We start from the raw sequence: 14655 nt of genomic DNA on the forward strand, positions 1-14655 counted from the left end.
CGAGTAGCCTCGTAACCTAGAGTACCACTTTAGCCACCTAAACAAAAAATAGTTTCTTTCGTGGAATAACATTATTTTGTCAAGAAAAAGATAAAAACGTGCTACCCAAAATTAAAAACTATTTTCAGTTCTCCAATTTTGTCCAGTTTTATTTGAGTTTTGTCAAAGTGATAGTCATAAAGCAAAACAGAGGTACCAAATGCACAAATAGAAGAGAAATTCCCCCCTGCCACGGTTGGCTGTCCCTGGTGAGTACTGCATCCAACCAGCAGTGATGTAGGAACGTAAACTTTTGCTTTCATGTACTTGTTTTGATCTTAAAGTGTTGTATCAACAAACTTGTCGTGCTGATATTAGTGAGATGTTATATTCAGAACGTGTGCAGAATACTCCACGTAAAGGTATGCATCCTTTATAGTGAGCATAAAATTAAACCTCGAGTGTCACTGCGTGAGAAACTGACTTTACTGTGTTCTAGTTGCATTCAGGTTATTTGCCACACATTTCATTCTTTCTCGTTATTGAATGAGTCTGGTTTTGTATCGGTGTGTGACTATGTGTGTTGTCAACAAAAATACTGCCGCTATCATCACATTTACAGTTTAGTACGGTCTAATTCACTTATCCTCTTTATGTCCTACATTGATTTCTCAAGGTTAGGTTACCAGGTCCATGTTATGTTTACAGTTATGTTAAATATTTAGCTAAGGACAGATCTCTCTTCTCAGAAACTTATAATTTCAGGAAAGATTTGTATTAGTGGCTACAGTTTTCTTTTAGACATTTTATCAACATGCTCTTTGAGGTTATGTAAGAGTATTCTTTGAATGATGAGTGTGGATGTCAAAGTAGCTACTTCCTGAATGTTTCATTTGCTTCTTAAGAGCATTATTCTTGTTGAAGTAGTTTTTACCCTGAATTACTGAACAGTTGTACATATCACCCTATTACTATTAGCCTTATTATTGATTGTTTAGAACATGACACTAATCTGCACTCCTTGTTTTCAGTGAAGTGCGAATATGAACTGGAGTGACTAGTTCCACTTCCACCCTGGCTTAATCACCTGAATCTGAATGCAGAAACTTCAGAGCATTGACGATGCAGAGTCTGGAGGATGCTTGTGAGGAAGCTGATGTAAGTTAAACATGCTGCCTTTTCCTCTTGTACTGTTCTATCATTAGCTTCATTACAATGCATGTCTACTTCTCCAGCATTTGATGAAATTGGTCAGAAGACATCCAACTTCAATTCCATTTTTGCAACAAAAGAAAAATGGATATGGTTATTTTTCCATTCATAACCGTCTCAGGCGGCTTTATTACGAGGAGTGTACTAAAAAGAACTCTCTACCATTACCGGTTTGTGATTGAAATATTTCCATTCTTTTATGCTATATAACTAAAACAAATTTCAAAATGTGCCTGCCTAACTTCTCATTCACAGGACCTTAAATCATCCTCACATCTTCTTGAAAAGCTTGTGGCTAAAGACAAACTCAATACCCTCATAGTAAACCTGTATCCTGGGAATAAAGGCTATTCCCTTGCAATGCGTCAGCCAGGTAAAATTGCTCTTACTGCTGTTCCCAAGAATTGAGTGAATTTTAATTTTTACGCGAAAAAATTACTTATGTATAATTATATATCATTATATCATTTTTTTAGGTCATAGTGATGCTATTACTGAGACTGTAAGATGGCCCTACCAAATGGACACTTTTCTTAGTTATTTGGATAATGGTGAACTGCCTTTTATGCTTGTCGACCTTCTTGAAGAAACTTACCCAGAAGTCTTTTATTCAGGATGTATTATAGCAGAAGTACGGGATTACAGACAGTCATTTCCAAATTATTCCTGCAATACTTACCATGTATTACTTCAGCCCACAACACAGGTATGATGTAATGTTCTTACAGTTCTGCAAAAATGGTCGTATCTTAAAACTCAAACAAATATTATGTCAATCTCTTTTCCAGAGTGTGATAAGTGATGTGAATCTGCTGGCAGCTCAAAGTGATCTTAGCAATGAAGAAAAACTTTTACTTGAGGCAGAGCTTGTTCTTGCCACCCAAGGACCCTTGTGTCTTGATCCTAGACCATCTCTTGTTCTTTTTCACTCGTCAGCTAACCATCAAAAAAATGTGTTATCAACGGAGCCATTAAGAAGATGTGCTCGCAAATTTTCACAGGTGTGATTTTTTAAGACCAGGCTGCTACTTTCACATTATGATAAATTAGATTTTAACTTGGTCACCTGTATTTTCTTTTTCGTATTCTGCTTTCTTGCTAGGTTTCTGTTAATCGGAAGAGAAAATTGGACCAGTTTACCTCTCATCCACAATTATCATTACTTGATGCAATAAATAGACACAGAGGTAAAAATGCTAGCAGCTCTTCTTTCCAATCAAGATTGCATAAAAAGGTATGTAGCTCGCTTGCAGTTTTGTGATGCATATTTACTGATAGAGGTGAATGTTTTGGGATGCAGTAGAATGTACCAAAATATTTAAAAATAAACTGTTTTTATTCTTTAGCATGTGGAAAATGTTTCACTAGAAGTACCAAAGATACCTTTGGAGCTCAAATTGCCACCACTTGAGCCGCCACCTGAAGGTAGTGTGGATGTTGAAAAGTTTGCTAGAGAAGTGCCCTGGCCACTTGAAACAGCTGACTGCACACCACAGCTTATTGAAGAGTATGTGCTGGAGGCTGACAGAGGAACAGGTGAGTTTAAAGTAACTGGAATGTTCACTTCTTAAGGGGACCTGTTTCAATAATTTCTGATAACTGTTTTAGGCCAAACATACCATATCAAGATCTCATTATTTCAAAGAGTGTCTAATTTGGAGTATATTGGTGAATTATATGTTGACAAAGATTTTAGAGATGGAGAGAAAAATGGGCGCACCTGCAGGTAATTGCTCTTTAAGATAGTAATTTTATAATGCTTGTCGGCCAATTTGTTCCCTCAGTCAGTCATCAATGAAACTCGTGTGATTTTATTTTACTTTTGATAGGTTTCCACTGGGATCTAGATTACAAGCCAGTCATTATATCCAACAATTCAGTGAGATTTTTACAGAAGAGGGTCGGAAATCAGTAAAGATAACTCATCTTGTGCCAGGTCATCAACCTCGTATAACTTGCACACCGGGCATGAGAGAGAGGGATGCTAAAGCCCAGGCCCAGGCTAAGGCTTTAGCACGCAGCACTCTGGCTGCAGTCACAAGTACTACAAATCCTCCAAATGCCAGGAGTCCAGCAGCTCCAAATAGTTCAATTAATACCAGTGTAAATAATATTGCCAATAATGCTGGAGAAGTGACTCCCGGCACCAACCTGACTTCAAGTACAAATCCTCTCAGTGCGTCTTCAAGCAATGTGAATCTTGTGAATGCTCTTTCATCTCCTCCCATGACAAATAATTTCACAAACATCCTAAACTCAACATTAACAGCAGGATTATCCCCTGCAGTGAACAGTCAACAGCCAGTTCAACCAGTGCAACCAGTGCAACCAGCAGTATGTATACTTTGGCATGATTCTGTTGGATATAATTGAAGGAACCACGTGATTATCTTAAATTAGACTTCTGTCTAGAAGGACGCATTAATTTTAAATCATTTTTGTTCTATTTCAGGTTCAGTTGCAAGCTCCCATAGTTGATAGTTCACAACCACAATTAAGCCAAGTTAAGCCACCTTTACAACATCAATCTCAACCACCTCAACAAACAGCACAGCTTCAAAGACAACCAACCCATCAACCTTCACCCCCAACGCAATTGAGATCTCAGTTAGAAAATCCAACCAAAGTTGGCGGACGTACTATTACGAACCCAGAAATAGATGCCTTAGCCACTAGCCTTATGAACTCTGCCCAGCAGTTTCAGCAGCAACAACTTCAACAGCAACAGCAACAACTCCAACAGCAACTCCAACAATCTGGTAAAGCCCCAGTTTGTTTTGTAACTCTTCTCCTTAAAACTTAAATAATAACTAGAATTTAAATTTTCCATTTTTACAGGTGCTGCAAATCCCCCTGTTGCCATTAATTCAACCAAAGCAAGCCCTAATACCCTCCTTGGCTTATTGAACAACACCCCTAGTGGAGGAGGTCAAAAAGTTCGCAAGATGACCTTAACAAATCTACTGAACTCCAAGGTGCTTACTCCATCTCAGCAACAACACTTGCAACAGAAAATATTGCAGCAACAACAACAGCAGCAGCAACAACAGCAGCAACAACAGCAGCAGCAACAACAACAACAACAACAGCAAGTGCAGCAGCAGCAGAGGGTGTCAATATCTGCCCTTGCTGCCCAGTTAGCCTCACCACCAGCAACTGATGGATCGTTACTACAACATTCTCTGACGTCGTCGCCGCAAATTCGCTTCTCTTCACCAAACCGTGTTGGCCTTGTCCAACCTGCCCAGGAGCAAGTTGCACAGCAGCCAGTGAGCTCAATGCTGCCAAGTTTTGAAGTTGAAGTACCAAATGCCTCTGGAAGCGGAACCGTAAATGTGAATGTGGCAGTTCCTGCACAATTTGATGTGTTAGACCGTGATCCAAGCCTAGTTACCCAAGCCTCCTCTGTAAATAGTGGGACCGGTGCAGCAGTTCCACTTTTTGACATCACACCAAGCAACTTTAATGCAGCTGTGAACAATTTCAATTCTATAAGTGCTTCAAATTTCAACTCTGCTGCCACTGTAAATACTCTTACATCACCTAGTTCATCGACTTCTACCACTCTTAATAATACTACAACAAACTTTGACCTTCAAAGTTTTGTAGAAAGTGCTCTTGTATCTGAGGGTACTAATAATCTAGTATCAAATTATGAAATAGCAGTTTCAACTGCTGGATCATTGCCAAATTTTGAAATAAGAGTTCCCAATGTAGAAGAATCAGCTACTCCTGTCTCAAGTGATATGCCAAATCAAGTAGCTTCTAGCTTTGAACGACCTGTACCTAATTCAACAATAGAAAATGCATCTGCGGTAGAAGAGTTTTTGCACCAACAAACTGGCTCAGCTCCTAGTTACCAGATTTCATTTCCAGAAATGAACTCATTCGATGCCAGCAGCAATACTCTCACTGTTCAGAATAGTTTTGATTTTAATAATACCTCAAGTTTTACAACTGTGCCTGTTACCTCTAAAACCGTACCTGTATCGTCAAACACTGTCACCTTGGGTGGCACCAGTACAAGTGGACCAAATTTATTAGGCCGTATTTTAGCTAGTGGAACTGCCAGTGCGGCTATCAGGAGACTCTCAGCTAGTGCCTCAGTTGCAAGTACCAGCAATAGTGAAAGTTCTTCCAGCACACACGGAATGTCAGCCCTGTCTGCATTGCTAGCAGGTATGTATCATGGGACTGTGTCTTTTACAGGTCTTAGGACTGTTACATATTCTATGTAAGACATTATCATTACTACTTTTAACCCAGGGACTCCATCTGCTGACAATCCTATGCCTGGTTCCTCAAATTCTCTGTCGTGTTCAACATTATTGGAGAGGTTATCTGCAAGTTCAGCGGCAACTACAGTTGTTGCAAGCTCTATTGGACAGCCCACTCCACCTCCGCTTCAGTTTGCTGTACCCTCACCTTCCAAACCACCGGCAACACCAAGTTTGCCTGCAAATTCACCTGCAGCTTCACCTTTAACTCCAAAATCACCTGCTGTGGCAATTGCCTCGCCCCTGTCAAGTCCACCTAGTCAACCAACTCAATCTGGACAAGGCTTGACTGTATCGGGTGTTAATCTACAGGGTCTCAACTTAGCTAGTCTTCAAGGTGCTATTGGACTCCCAGGACTTCAAAATGTACAGGTCAGTATCATTAACTGACAAGCAGGGTATGGGAAATGTTCGCTTGCAGAGTTGCTCACAGTTTGCATTACCATGTTGCCTCCTGCTCATGGCCTTCATTCCTTTTATATCATTTTCTCATCAAACATGAAACCCTTGGACATCTGTGAATTCCATTATGACCGGTTTTTGAGCAAGTTTGCTATATTAACCCTCCAGAAATGTCATAATCTAATCTAAACCTTTTTAGGTTGCAAGTTTCCCCTATTCACTGCCAAAATAATACTTGTAAATTTTTTTTTTTTTTTTCATGAGCTACATCATCCTTTTCCCTAAACTGTGAAGTAAAGTTACAGTGGATGAGTGTAGTGGGACAGCCCCTTTTATTTTGTGAGACTTGTAGGCAACACCTGACCCATAGCATCTAACATTTCTAGTACCTCCGGTATCTTCACCTTCATCCTTCTTTGAAATCCTTTAATCCAGTATATTCCATACATTTGTTTGGTTAAAGGAAATATGTATGATATGGGAAATAAGTTTTAATACTCATCACTTTTTAAGCAATTAATAATAGAAAAAAAAAGCTGTTGTTTCAAGCTCAGACTAGCTGACTTGCTCTTTATCCTATCTTTTTATCTGCTAGTAATGGTTTGCCCATGTCATATCAGGTTTCCTTCCCTGGCATTTCCACGCCAATATCCTTGTCTTTGAGTGTTTCGAGTGCAACGCCACACATCGCATCTGCTACTGTGAGTGCAAGGCACTTATACAATCCTTTGCATGTGTTGTGATCCACCTCCATAAACTGCCTGCACTTCTCTTCCTTAACATTTTTGCATGTGTCTGGTTCTGATTCCTAATTTTTCATGCTCTTAAAACAATTCTTTTTAGTGTTTGTGAACATTTTTAAAATTTGAGTAACATTGCATAGTAGTATTCTTTTCTGTCAAAAAATATTTCAATGTTTGAGTTTAATACTTCCATGCAATGGCTCCACATTCGTGGACCTATGAACCTGGGTCAAATATTTGCAAATATTCGTATTGTCTACATTGTGGAGTCATGGCACTTAGTTGGACACTTTCTGGTGTGTCTACAGTTGTGGACTTTCCACAGAAAGTGTTGAGCAATCTACTTTTTCTTTTCTAAAAAAAAACAGCATTGTAGTAGTTTCTGTCGCTGATCATTGCTTCAGCTTCAATACTTTTTCATTGAAATCTTCAGAGTTTCCCTTTTTATTTCCACTCCATATCTTAGCCACTAGGGGATAGTTTTAAAACATTTTTTTTCTTTTCCCTGTTTACACATTTGTGTATATTACATTAAGAACTGTCTGCTATCATTATTTTCTATTGTGGTGTTGGATAGATGCTAATCTGTTATCATATTTCCAATAAGGAGTTTTGTAGAGATAAAGTTAATAGTGACTGTTTTTAAAGGGTATTTATTTAATTATGTTTTTTAGTTATTTGCATGGTAATATGTAATAAAACCTCACTTTGCTAAATGTATCATTGCTTTTAAAAACATTTCATCGTGCAAAATCACTGTACACTTTCCTTTCTGGTTTGTCAGGTGGTTTCCTCAGGAGGGGCAACAGGTGCAGTTTGTGATACTTCTGCTGTGTCTAGTGCTCCACATACCATGGTGCTCACCAACTCTTCTCTTTCTGTGCCCGTTGGTAAGAAAATATATTTTTACAATATTCTGTGGCTGGACTTGTTTCCATCTAATAATGCAGTCTCCTCAATTATATTATTAATTTGATCTGGCTACTGCTTCTAGCACAAATCATGGCCAGTAGTGTAAAGGCAGTCAGTGGTCCGACCAGCATTCGAGGAATAGCTGCAAATTCCATTCAACTGCAGCAAGTTAGTTTTTGTCACTAATCATATACTTACATTTATGTTTCAATCCTCTCCTCCTAAAAATCTAATAAAATTAAAATCTTTATCAAGGGAACTGGTAGTGTCCTTGTTGGTACACTACAGCGTGCAAAGCCACAGATGCAGGCAGGTAAAACTAATGTACTGACTGGGAGACCACTACAAGCGACAATGTTGAGTGGTGGGCAGAGAAAACTACCAGTATCAAACACAGGTATGTTGATAAGTTCTAATATACATTATCAAATCTAGCGATACCAAAGCTTGCAATTCAATATTTACGAAATCATTATTTTCAGTTACTGCAAGTCTTTCAGGTGGAAGTCAAGTGATATTTACTCAACCACAAGTGAGTCTTGGAAATAAATCTTCTTTTTTTGTAGTTAATTTATAAGAAATGTATAGTGTTTACTTTACCCTAGATGTTAGAGTCGTCTGGTGAGCGGGGAGGGCTACTCCGACCTGACATTAACGAGGCAATATGGACGAAGTGCACATTAACCGGAAGGCGGCGGGTAATGTGGATAGTGGCGTGAGAGGGGAGCAAGGCTGGCAACAATCCATTACATTTATTGAGTTATGGTTATCACTTTTGTTGGTACAAGCGGTGCCGCCGTGGCATGCGCTGTTGCTCAGCATTCCCTTCCGCTGTTGATCTTTTCCTGGCCTTCCACGCATCTCGGGCTGCATTAACTTGAGCGAGTGCTGTCGGACAGCAGATAGTATCACTTCTTGCATATTTGCGCATATTTCTTGGCACTGATAAAGGATGAGATCACCTCCTGCTTGCCACAAAAAATTTCGTCAAGTTTCTGGTTGTAAAGTAGGCGATCGGTCGGCTCCATCTTTACTTCCGAGTACCCACTTGACCAATTGACATGCCTGGGTATCTCGTTAAAAATTGGCTTTCATTTTCAACTGCCAAATGTTTGCATTACTTAAGAGACTGCAAATTTTCTAGGTCTTTTTGGCCTCTTTGAATACCTAATTTTGGTAATTATTTAGAGGATGCCAAATTTTGGCACTCCCAAGATGTTTTAAAGAGGCAAAAAATTGGCATTTGAAAAAACAATGCCAAAATTTGTGAGTGAAAAAGGATTGCCATTATTATTGCAAGCGAAACGGCCACGACGTGAACCGATTAACGGACTTTAACCGTAACATATGTGTTCCAAGCACTGTCTATTACAGTTATAAAATCCCCCTTCCTTTCATTCTAGGTTGTTACTGCTGGAGGAGTCGCAACAGCTGTGTGTGATGCTACTGCTGTGTCTAGTGCTCCCCATACAATGGTTCTAACAAACCCTAATATTTCTTTACCTGTTGGTAAGTTACTCTCTTTTTCAAAAACTCTTTGTTTGGAAAAGAATTTTTATGGTCTGATTCTAATTTAATAATCTTGGGTTTTATAATTTGGGACAATTTCATTGTGAATCTAAAATTCTAGACATCAACAATCCATTCTTTTCTTGGTACATTGTTTTGTTTAATTAAATCTTATACAATTTTTAATTTTTTAACTAAGCTCAATTGATGACCGGTGGAGTGAAGACTGTGAGTGGTCAAAGTGGTCTAAGAGGGATTACTGCCAACTCAATTCAACTCCAACAAGTAAGTTAGAAACTAAACAACAACAATTTTTATGGTTCCAAAGTGCATTTCCTTATTTTTATCAATTAATTAATTGATTGATTATGTATCTAATTCATCAGTTGATTATTTGATTGACCAATTATTATTTTTTTTATTGTAGGCATCCGGTCAAGCAATTCAGCTGACACTCCAAAGAGGTAAAACTGTACAGGCCTTACAAGCGGGCAAGGCCAGTGTACTTGCTGGCCGGCAGCTGCAAACTGCTGTCATAAGTAGTCCTCAACGTAAGTTAAAAGCATTTGCAACCCTGTCAAATGTTTTATGTATATTAACAGAACACTAAAGAAAAAGCTTAATTATTAATAGTGTGTTACTACTTTATATTTTTGTATTTTCAGTTACAGCAGGTGTTCAGGGAGGAGGCAGTCAAGTAATATTTTCTCAGCAACAGGTTAGTATTTATCGAATTTGACTTTTGGTAAAGTGATGTAGTACAAAGTCCAATCCAACCCATGTAATTTTGTATCTGAAATATTTGAGATTGCGTTACATATTACTTATTATTCTTCCAGTTACATCTGCTACAAAAACAGGGTCAGTTTCAACAACTACACACCTTGCAGCAACAGCCACAGCAACCACAACAACTTCAGCAAAAACCAGCCGTTTTAGCTGCACAGCTAACAGCAAAAAGAAGAAGATCAAGCACAGCAGATGGTTCTACTAATAAGTAAATTCACTCAATCGAAAATTCTTCTGTTTTCATCTTAAGTTTTCTCTGTTTATAACTGTTCTCAAGTTACCATCTTAATTCTTTCCTTGATCCGAAACCTGTGTTTTGCTGATGTTATTATTCTTCATTTCAAAACTATCAAACATTTTCACTTGAATCTCCTGAAATGAAATGGTTGAGAAAACCAATTTGGAAGACTGACTTTTTATCTCTTGTAATTTTATTGTGTTCTGAATCACCCCTCTTTTACAGAACCTTTTTTTTAAAAAATGGAGGGTGTTAATAATTATATTTCAATTTGAAATCGTCAATTTTTTGACCATGTTTTATTCTTACATGGAATTTTAATGGATATCCTGATCCTTGCAGTGTGTAGTAACTGTTTCGGAGCTTGACTTTAATTAGTATTACATTTTAGCAGACTCCGTTTGGACATGGTTTTTCCACCATTGTGTGTATGAGTGCTTCCAGACAGTCATTTTTCTGTGAAGTTACTTTTGACACCGGTGGCCATTCACAAGTTTTTAAAACAGTTAAAATGTGAGTTTTACTGGTTGTCCTTGTAATAATTACTATAGTTCTCTAATTATTTTGCTCAATGGTTGAACTTTCTAACTAAGTGACTTTGATGGGAGTATGTAGATGTCAGAGCGAGAGAGAGATGTAAACTACCCAAGCAAAATTTCTAATTCATAACCAAATACACAGTGGAAATCTGGCCATTCTGTCTACCAGGTTTTCTTGTTATATTTATATATTTATTTAGGCTATAACTGTCTAGTCTAGGCTTCTACTGTGTATTATTCATGTCATCTACCTTATCAATCAAAATTCAAACTAATTTTGTTGTTTTATTTGTGTGATCGCATATCACTTCTTAATGTAGTGTGTGAAGGTTTATTTTCTAGTGACCTTATCTACAATTATCAAGACACTTCTTTCATTTTAAAAAATGTGCATCTAGACAGCATTTACTTTAGGTCTTAAAGTTTATGAGAATGCCCCGTTTGTCCGACAAGTTATTTGTCCGACAGTCGTATCTAAGCAAATAAATTAAATAAGTGAGGTATTACAACAACAGGGAAAGGTCTCGTTTCACTTGTCCGACATCCGGAGCTGCTTTTTAAACTTTAAGAGCGCTAAAAAATACTAGAACAAGTAGTTGCTACGGTAGGGTTCAGTTTCTGGAACTACAATGAGTTGTTACAGTAAGTAGGAGTTATTAAAATAACTCGGAGTTTTTCAAATAACTTTCGCTGGCGCGCCCGGCGCCGTTTCCGGGCGACCAAGCCACGGCCCGGCCCGAGCGCTGAGCCGAGTATAGCCGTAAGGCCTCCCGGAAACGGCGCCGGGCGCGCCTTTGAATAACTCGAAGTTATTGTAATAACTCCTACTTACTGTTACAACTTATTGTACTTCCAGAAACTGAACCCTACTGCAGGAACTACTTTTTCTAGTATCTATTCAAGTTTGAAACGCAACTCCACCCGTAGGACAAGTGAAACGAGCCCTTTCCCTGTTGTTGTAATACTTTATTTATTTAATTTATTTACTTAAATGCGGCTGTCGGACAAATAACTTGTCGGACAAACGGGGCGTCCCCAAGTTTATCTTGGCAGAAAACAGGACTGTTTTAGATTTTGGAACTGTGATAGAAACATAATAGAAAGGAATGAAGAAAGTTTTTACTTCTTTCTGCTTCTTACTTTTATGATGGTAGTGTAATAAGTTTCTCTTTATTTATCAGAGGTCAAGGTTCATTGTATTCGTTTCCTATTCATCTGTGTAAGGCTGTTAACACTTGTAAATGTGAACACTTTCTATTTTGGTAAATTAGGGATGTTAGCTTGGCCTGAGTGTTTATGTGTGTGTTGCGCGTATGTGTGTATGTATGTGAGGGAGTGAGTTTGTGTGTGCTTTATTAGGTAGGTTCTTTGGATATCTAGTTTGACCCAGTATATCCATTTTCTTTTTGGTGTGATTAAAACTTTTAAACTTTACCTATCAATTTTGATGAAATCATTGACCATGGCAAGATACAATTAGAAAGTCATACAAAAGAACTTCTCGTGGTAGACTCTACAGAAACCAGAAAGAAAGCAAGTCATTGGTGTTCATGTGATATTGATTGAATACTGTGATGGCAAGGGTTGAAAAGTCTAGGGTTACTTTGTGATTCTTTATGAAGCATATATTGTATTTACCTGATAGAGAGAGCATAAATGTTACACAGTCAATACTTTTGTTGTTTAAAATTGATTGTGTGTGCTTTGTTAACTGGTTTTAAGTTGTGTTGTGAAACTTATTCATCACTCATTCTAGGTTGTGCTGCAGAAAATATTTTCATCTATGTGAATTTATACTTGGTTCATATTTCAGTATGTCATATGTTTGATATTCAGTGTTCTTTTCTCTTACGATGTGTCTCTATTAAACTGTTTTGGAAACATTTGTCTTTTGGAAGCATTGATTTGCTTCCTGTCCATTGTTTTCTTATATTTTTGTTTCATATCCAACAAAATTGGAGGTTTCTTTCAGTCTTGTCCAGTTTGTAATTTCCCCTCATGCTTGTGTAGTGTATCTGATTGTTAAAACCACCATTGCATGAATTTGAATCATCTCTTTGATGTAAGGACCAGATTGCTGTTAGTTCATTGTGATTGAATTAAAATGCTTGCATGTCAAGTCAAAATGTGTGACTAAACTAAAATAAAACCTATTTCTTTACACTGTTAAAAAAACATAATAAAAGGCAGATTTTTACTAAATTGTAAAATATATCTAAAGAATGTATATAATTCAAAAAGAATGATGGATGAAATCTGTGCTATTTGTTTATAGAAAAATAGAGGAGGAAAAGAATTATTTCGGATGTGTGTATATTGTTATTTTGTAAATAAGATGTTCATGTCTGTTTTGTAATTAATTTATGAAGCGTTGCACCAAGAACAGCTTGATTCTAAAACTTGTCCCTCAAAGTTTTTGTCAATGCAGGTGATAGACAGAAATCAAATAAAATTTGTATCAAAAAAGTTTGACAACATATTTTTCTTTACTCTACTTTCCGTATTCCTACTACCCGTACTATTTCAAAATTTCCATACCGGTTGCAACGACAAGTTCAGCTGTTCTCGCGTCCATCGAAATTCTGGTTCATAAACTCACCTAATGACTACTCAGAAACAAAGGGCGTTCCGTTCTTACCCTTCTTTCCTGCGATGGTAAAACAGGGAAGGGGTGTCACGGAGGGAGCGGAGGAAAGATAATGGAAAGAGGAGGGCACGGAGGGTTTTGTTGTGTGCTGTGTTATGGTTTGTTGATTGGCTGAGCTCAAATTAAGACGAACAGATCTAAATAAAACTAGCGAAGTCTTTGTATTGGCCGTAGGAGTCTCAAGGGAAGATCACGGCTAGATCACTGCTCCGTAGGGAGGGGGATTTTCTTGCGTGGTCATGAGCCATCATATTTTGAAATTAGTCGCACATTGAAGTGGATATCTGGCAAAGAATCCACTAATGAAATGATGCTGGCGGCAAATGGTTCCTGACGAAAACTGAAAGCCTCTAACCACTTAGCAAACCAAAGAATAGGATAAGGAATCCTCAAAACTGAAAGCAATCTACCAAGATTAACATAATGTGAGCGCCGAACAGGTAGACCTGGCCTTAGTAAGCTAGAGGGCACTAAATCAAAGCATTAACCATAACACCATCCAATCACCCCTTCATCAACGCTCCACCCCATACCCTCACACTCGTTAAAAATTATTAAATACTGTAAGGCCTACGGGCAACAGCACACGAACCCAAATAAATCCAAATGTAACAATTTGACGTCAATAAAACCATTTTAAAAACTGAAAAAAACTGCGAGCCAGGGCCAGAAACGGAGGAGGGGGGAGGGGGAAGCTCCGCCCCCTTTGCCCTGGGCATAAGGTTTTGAGTAGCACCTACACAGTGCTTGGGAAAACACACTTGAGATATGATGGCATTTGATGGTTTGTCTCTTCATGTCAAGCTTGGTTGTCACATGATAGCACAAATATAAATTAAGTTTTAGAACAAAGCTGGCGTTGACCAGCTCTCTTTTATTGACCTTATCCTATAAAGGATTGTTTAGCTAAATTATATCTCATAATAAAAAGTGCTAAACATAATAATATCCCTTATAATTAACAAGTTGGAACCTGACAGAACAAAACTGGAAGATGAGTTGAAATACTGAAAATCATTTTTCCACGAGACAAAGGTTTTGTTCCATACTAAATATTCAACTGTGGTCATGTGCACTTAATAGATATTCAGCAAAACTCAAACGTTTCCAATGATGACTTTCTCAAAGGATTTCCTAAAATTTAAAAACAGCTAGTTAATATAGCTAATAAACAACATTGACTGACCACATTGGCTTTATATCACAGAATTGTAACAAAGATTCACCTTAAATTTTAAATTCTAAAGATCTTAACAAGACAGGTTCTTTTCATTCAGAAAACAACAGAAAACGACTGTACAAAAAATTTACCCGTAATAATTACTATAGTTCTCTAATTATTTTGCTCAATGGTTGAACTTTCTAACTAAGTGACTTTGATGGGAGTATGTAGATGTCAGAGCGAGAG

General features: G+C 37.8%; 1 protein-coding gene across 3 annotated transcripts; it reads left to right on the forward strand.

Moving 5' to 3' along the window:
• Positions 1-260: 260 nt before the first annotated feature.
• LOC113214360 (mucin-5AC) lies at positions 261-13069 on the forward strand. 3 transcript variants are annotated; one of them, XM_026433696.2, is made up of 23 exons: positions 261-401; positions 1011-1137; positions 1215-1361; positions 1447-1564; positions 1668-1897; positions 1980-2192; positions 2294-2425; positions 2538-2727; positions 2800-2917; positions 3021-3525; positions 3644-3950; positions 4030-5370; positions 5458-5840; positions 6491-6571; positions 7398-7503; positions 7608-7693; positions 7781-7922; positions 8008-8057; positions 8929-9034; positions 9234-9319; positions 9462-9585; positions 9700-9752; positions 9874-13069. In XM_026433696.2, the coding sequence occupies exons 2-23, from the start codon at positions 1102-1104 to the stop codon at positions 10033-10035; spliced, it is 4716 nt and encodes a 1571-aa protein (XP_026289481.2). In that variant the 5' UTR covers positions 261-401; positions 1011-1101; the 3' UTR covers positions 10036-13069. The 3 variants fall into 3 exon arrangements, with proteins under 3 accessions (XP_026289481.2, XP_026289495.2, XP_052120379.1); XM_052264419.1 differs by lacking the exon at positions 261-401 and adding an exon at positions 496-600; XM_026433710.2 differs by lacking the exon at positions 6491-6571.
• The last annotated feature ends 1586 nt before the right edge of the window (positions 13070-14655 follow it).

Source organism: Frankliniella occidentalis, unplaced genomic scaffold (genome assembly GCF_000697945.3).
Source record: "Frankliniella occidentalis isolate FOCC.00 unplaced genomic scaffold, Focc_3.1 Scaffold19, whole genome shotgun sequence".
NCBI lineage: Eukaryota > Metazoa > Arthropoda > Insecta > Thysanoptera > Thripidae > Frankliniella > Frankliniella occidentalis.

Excerpts from the sequence above, each read along its gene's own strand:
- LOC113214360 (XM_026433696.2), top strand. The coding sequence starts at position 1,102 with ATGCAGAGTCTGGAGGATGCTTGTGAGGAAGCTGAT. Across the intron at positions 3,951-4,029 it reads ACAGCAACTCCAACAATCTG|GTGCTGCAAATCCCCCTGTT; the intron begins GTAAAGCCCCAG and ends CCATTTTTACAG. Across the intron at positions 7,923-8,007 it reads ACTACCAGTATCAAACACAG|TTACTGCAAGTCTTTCAGGT; the intron begins GTATGTTGATAA and ends CATTATTTTCAG.